Source organism: Carassius carassius, chromosome 14 (assembly GCF_963082965.1).
Source record: "Carassius carassius chromosome 14, fCarCar2.1, whole genome shotgun sequence".
NCBI lineage: Eukaryota > Metazoa > Chordata > Actinopteri > Cypriniformes > Cyprinidae > Carassius > Carassius carassius.
In genome coordinates this window covers 6,772,586-6,778,895 of record NC_081768.1, presented here as the reverse complement: position 1 = coordinate 6,778,895, position 6,310 = coordinate 6,772,586, and the positions used below count along the sequence as shown (strand labels likewise).

The 6,310-nt window shown below is 34.2% G+C and overlaps 1 protein-coding gene across 1 annotated transcript in view; it reads right to left on the bottom strand.

Moving 5' to 3' along the window:
- Nucleotides 1–417: 417 nt before the first annotated feature.
- The window catches only part of zgc:171482 (zinc finger protein), a 98,925-nt gene continuing 93,032 nt past the window's right edge, over nt 418–6,310 (bottom strand). The window contains exon 7 of the mRNA XM_059565851.1: nt 418–2,890. Coding sequence (XP_059421834.1) covers nt 2,869–2,890 — 22 coding nt within the window. The 3' untranslated portion in view covers nt 418–2,868. The remainder of the gene's footprint in view (nt 2,891–6,310) is intronic.

Genomic DNA, 6,310 nt, shown 5'->3' with positions numbered 1-6,310 from the left:
TCTATCTATCTATCTATCTATCTATCTATCTATCTATCGTTCTATCTATCGTTCTATCTATCCATCAATCTGTCATTGTGTAGTTCTATCTTTCGTTCTATCATTCTGTTGTTCAGTCTATCATTCTGTCTCTGTCATTTGCAGTTGTGGCCCAATGGATAGAAAGTCGGACTTGTAACCTGAAGTTAACCGTGTGTGAAGCTCCGGGTGTGAGTCTGCGCGTGCTTGTTCACTGCTGTGTGTGCAGTTGGATGGGTTAAATGCAGAGCACAAATTCCAAGTATGGGACACCATGTCTGTCATTCGTTCTATTTTTTGTCCATTGTTCTATCATTCTGTTGTTAAATCTTTTGCAGTTGGACATACAGACTTGTTGATAATATTTTTATGTCACAAAAATAATTCTCAGACACACATTTATAGTTTGAAAGTGAAAATAATCATTATCAAGTGTATTTATAAATGTGCACAGTACAGACTTCATTTCTCACTTTTTCACAGGAAACTCACAACTCTTTCAATTTACATATGCTTTCATAGTTCGCATTTAATATATATATTTTTCATAATAAATATATCATTTCTAGTCCACAGCATATATTGACCATAAAATATTTTGAAATCCATTTGTAGTTGAAATTGCATTCAATTTCATGTACGCCAAGACTGATATTTGACTTTACACGATCAGAAAAATGCTAAAGACTTAGATGAGGTGAAACAAGAACTGATACAAAGTGATACATCTTAACAGCCTGAGTTTGTTCTCAAAGATCTGCGCCACTCCACACTTCACATCAAATGAATCATACATTTGTGTCTGTAATGTCCTTTGTACTGAATCTTTGTGTTTCTGAAGTAGCTTTCAGGTATTATTCGCAAAACCATGTTCAAACTGGTTCCTGTAATCCTGAGTCCTTTTACACTGTACCCAACAGCACTACAAAAATGATTTGTTTTCTTGTTTTCCAGTAAATACCATACCAAAAGTTGCTTTCCAAGTAAATTCATCTTGTAAGGATGTGTAGACATTTTTACTGGAAACCAAGACATCAGTTACAAATAACAGCCATTCAGTAGTCTAGCTCGCAGTAAATGACATGTTACTTCTTTCAACAGAGACATCCTTGGGGTTAGACATAAATGTTGTGTCTTCAATGGCTGTTAACAGATTTTTAAAAGCCCAAGAGTGTTCAGGATTTCAGCTCAACCACATATTGATCAGAAAACAGCACACAAAAAACTTGTCAATAGATACTTCACAATAATCATCCCGGACTAGCAGTTGAAGGCTGAAACTAAACAATATTGTTGTGTATATCGATTATTTACAAAATATATGTATATATTTTTGCATTACTTTACCATACCATGTTAAAACAACTGGCTTGGTCGCTACTGTAATACTCTGATTTGCATAAAAGTCACACTTTTCTGACCAAGGCCTCATTTATAATATACACATTCTTGATACTAAATCCCATGAATTGACGTGATGAACAAACTGGCATATATATAAAGGCAGAAACTAATGTGAAAAAAAGTCTTCTTTTTTTTCGCACTGAATTTTCTGATGACTTTAAGTGATGCAAATGAGTTACTGCCTGAATAAATTAATTAGTAAGAACATTTACATTTACATTAATATTCTAATATAAATGACAAATGCTAATTATTATAATTTTTTTTATAAAAATATTCAAAAACCTACTGAAAAATAACTAGAGATATTTGAGAAAATATGATTTTGATTCAAATTATGATGCGCATGTAAACAGGGATGATTTATGAATCTAAACACTCTCCTACTAATAAGGATATTTGTGGGATTTTTGTAGGATGCCAAAATAAAGCAGGGTGGATTTGTGGAACTGTTTTAGGAATCATAGGAACATTTAGGAAATGTATTTAATATAAATGAGGCCTCACGTATTTTTTAGTTTTAGTTTAGTAGCTACCATTTATTCTATGATAAAAAGAAAAACACCACTTATGCCACATCAGAAAAGCAAAAAAATAAATAAAAATAAATAAAAGAGAGCTTCCATTCTTAAAACAGCAGGCACTGAGCTCTGGTTTTACAGGCAGTCATTTTGGCATAGATTTAGATAAAGCTCAGAGCCTGGTTCACACATTTATGTCCTTGTGAATCATCCATGATTGAGTCTGGGTGAAAAATGCCAACTCTTTGCATCTGGACTCCTTTATATTGATGGCATATTCCATTTGACATCAGTGGTTAAGCAGCATCACAGCTCTATAGGAATGTTCTGTCCTATGCAACACTGACTGTGGTGTGAATAAACAGGATGTGTGTTGGGTCTGTGGTAACAGTGCTGAAATAAGTGCTGAAATATTCTTTTGACCACAGCTGAGAGAGATCTCACTCAAAGGCAGTTGAATTGATTCCTCACTGGCAGCATTCACACACAAGTGAGACATGTACTCAACAAAATCACTGGAAAAAGGTTGATGATCTCGTTCTGTCACAGGCATGCCAAAGTCAACAACCAAATCAGCGATGTCTCGCTCGAAGAGCAGAGAAAATGACAGGCCACTGCATACAAGAGTTTGAAAGGCAAAAATAAAAGTAGCAGGACCACTGCATGTCTGTTCAGGCTGGTGCACTCATGTTACATGATGAATATCACTGGATTGATCATAGGCATCCTTTATGCTCATGGAAGGATGGACGATATTCCCAAAGTAGATTGAACTTTGAGCTTTTGATTGTGAACAAAAAAATATAAAACACTTGACATTTGAGGATCCTCAGGTGTTGTAGGTGAACAATTCCTGTGGCCAAACAAGACGTCACAATTAGTTTGTGTCTGTTTTTCCTCTTTCAGCTTCAGTATTTCCAGTTCTTCATTGCTGATGTTGTTTTAAACTGAAAAAGAAAAAAAAAACACATAATCATATAATATTTATAACATAGCCAGTTTACTAACTTAAGTATGTTTAAGTAACATGTTTTTAAAATCCGTTTTTATTTATTTTATTTTTTTTCTGTTACAAATAACTTTTACTAATTAGGTTTTTGTTGGTTTGGTTTTTGATTAGTTGGATGTTGGTTTCTGTTTTATTTGTTTTCGTTTTGTTTGGTGTGGTCTGGTCTTGTTTTTGGTCTTGTTTTGTTTATTTGTTTTTGTTTAATTTTGTTTGGTTTGGGTTTGTTATTATTTGATCTGTTCTTGTTTTTTTGGGGCGGGGGGTTGATTCGTTTTATTATGTATTTATTTTTTGGTTTGGTCTTGTTCTTTGGCTTCCTTTTTGTTAGCTTTATTGCTGAGATATTTTACAGTGACTATAAATTATCTTAATGTAGATTAGTTGATTTATGTATATGTATGCATGTACATACATTGATTTATGTAAAGTATGTATGTGAATAAAATAGTTATAATCCAATTTTAAGGGCACTAATAACTTTAACAGTCATGGACATTTATTGGTCCAAATATCTGAGAAACATGCAATAATTAAAAAATATATTACACCCTAAAGTAGCTTCAGTTTAATTTTTGTCTGTTGTCTTTTTATTTAAAGACTATGGAAAGTATTTTTTCAGAAGAATCGCTACTTTAAATTGTGTTGCTTGACTTTCAAAGCTTCCCCAAAACTGTCTACAATTATTGAGGATTTCTTTTGAACTCAAAAAGCTGAAATAGCAGATTTTGTTCAATACACATTTGTTGAAGCTTTCATATGACTTATTGTTTTTTGTAATCAATGCAAATACAGTGTGATTAGAGGTAGAAATATTAGGAATCATATTGTAATTTTCATCTTGACAGAGAAAAAAATCCTGGTTAAAATGCCTTCATTTGAAACTCAGTAAAACCTGCCAGGCTTGAGGAGAGAGTGTGAGATTGTTTCAGGATGGATATTTCTTGGCTTGCATGTAATGACACGGTGTATATATTTACTCTCATCTATCTAATCCATCACAGTAGATAAACTGTTCCAATGAATATTTCCGTTTCTTTCTTCAAACATCAATTTGCACACACAGAGACACCTCAGGAGAAATGCACGAGATTTCTATTTCTAGCCACCAGGGCTGCCGGTATTACAAAAATACAAATCCAGTGCCTGAGTTCTGTCCTCAAGCCTGTAACAGTGACACAGCTGAACACCTGGGGAAGCTTCAGTCTCTAGGGAGGTCATTCTCAGCACCCTTGCCCAAACAGGACCAAAAATAAATCTGCTCATCTGCTAGTTTGCCTGTAGAATAACCTTCCCAAACCTGGAGTCTGGCAAACTTGCCGGTCTTATAATCCTTATCTACGTTGACTACAGAAGACTGACTGAAAATACAGGGGGGAATGAATTGTGCCCGCTGATAACGTTGTTTATTTGAATGCTTGTTTTAGCACCTGATTCAACTAAAGAGATTATGCAAATCAGGTAATTGTGCAAACACAACCACAAAATAAATGCTGATAGCAATTTTTTTCCTGTCAGTAATAATGCATAAAAATAATAACTTTAGATTGTCACTGTGGCAGTACTCGCAGATGTAAACCTTTGCACTTTATCTGTACCTCTAAAAGTTGCAAATTAGTACAAGGCAGGACTTTTATTACACTTTGAGCTGCACAAGGGTAAAATGTAAAAAGGTACATGTATATTTTTCTCAGTACTTATTAATTCTCTTAAAATATATGGCTATATTAGAGTATCTCACACATCCAGAAGTTTGAAAAACCCCTGCCTTAATGTGTTTAAATGCACCCTTAAGGTAACAATATGCATTCTTTATGGGCTAATAAAGTAAAATGTGTATGTTTGAAGGAACTGTCCCAGTGATAAGCTACAGTTTTATTTGTTTGACTATAGTTTATGCATTATCACCTATCACTTGATCCTAATTTGGCATCATTATAGTTTGATGCTGCCAAGATTGGTAGAAAAAGTAAATTAGTGTCCCTATTAACATTCTGTTTACCACCAGCCTGATGTAAATAAATAGTAATAGTGAATAGCAATAGCACAATGCATTCAGTATTGAGGCTTTTTTTTTTTTTACTGTGCTTGGTTAAGTTGGACTGCAGGTGCCATGCAAATAAGATGCATGAGTTTGGTATTGAAATACTGCATGCTAAAGTGTAGAAGTGTTTAGTCTATTCGCCCACAGAGTTATAAAGAGAATATCAGAGCTGCCATGAGGGAATAGAGTCACTCAGTTCATTGAGCACAATACAGTGAATAAAATTTGCAGAGTTTCGGCCCCATACCTAACCTCGTTTCTTTGATGGCTCATAAACGAAGACCAATCTTCAATCATTCTGACAGAAATACAGATTTTAATAGAGCCAGCAATAGAAAGAAGCTTTAACTTTCTGCACCTCACTCCTCCAGAAGTTTATATGCCCCCCCCCCCCCCCCCCCCCACTTATTTTGGATTCTTTCTTATTTCCTCCCAAACATAAGAAATAATTGTCAAACATCTGAGCTTAGTAAGCTAACGGGAGACTGAAATATGTGTTTAGGACAAAGTGGAGAAAGAAAGTTAAACAAGAAAGTTAAAAGATACAAGGTGATCATTAATGTGCAACTCTGAGATTTGGATTTACTTATGCTAACAATTGCTAAATTTCCCTGCTGAAAACAGGGTTTGGGGTTTGTAAGGTTATAAAGAAGTCTTATGCTCACCAAGACTGCATTTATTTGATCCAAATAGTAAAACACTATTATTGTGAAACATTATTAGCAATGAAAATAGCCGTTTTCCATTTTGAAAGAAAGAATTAGCCAAAAATGTTATTTGCTGAACATTTTACTCACCCTCAGGCTATCCAAGATGAAGATAAGTTTGTTTCTTTTTAAGAGCAGATTTGGAGATATGTACATCACTTGCTCACCAATTGATAATCTGCAGTGAATGGGTGCCGTCAGAATGAGAGTCTAAACAGCTGATAAACACATCAACAATAATCGACACAACTCCGGTCCAACAATTAATGTTTAATAGAGTGAAAAGTGTGCTTGTAAGAAACAAATCCATCATTAAGACATTTTAACTTTTTTTTGTCACTTCTGCCTAAAATATAAGTTCATAATCCACGATAATGCTTTCTCCAGTGAAAAAGTCCTTCCTCTAGTTGATAATTCACATTTGAAATCTTCCAGAATATATATTTAGAACTCTTTTGGACTGAATTTGTCTTTTTTACTGGAGAAAGCAATATTATGGATAAAGGACTTAACCCTTGTGGATTGTTCAAATTCACTACCCTTTCGAGTTGTTCGGGATGAAAACAATGTAAAAATGTAAAAAAGTATCAGATTCATATATATATTTTTT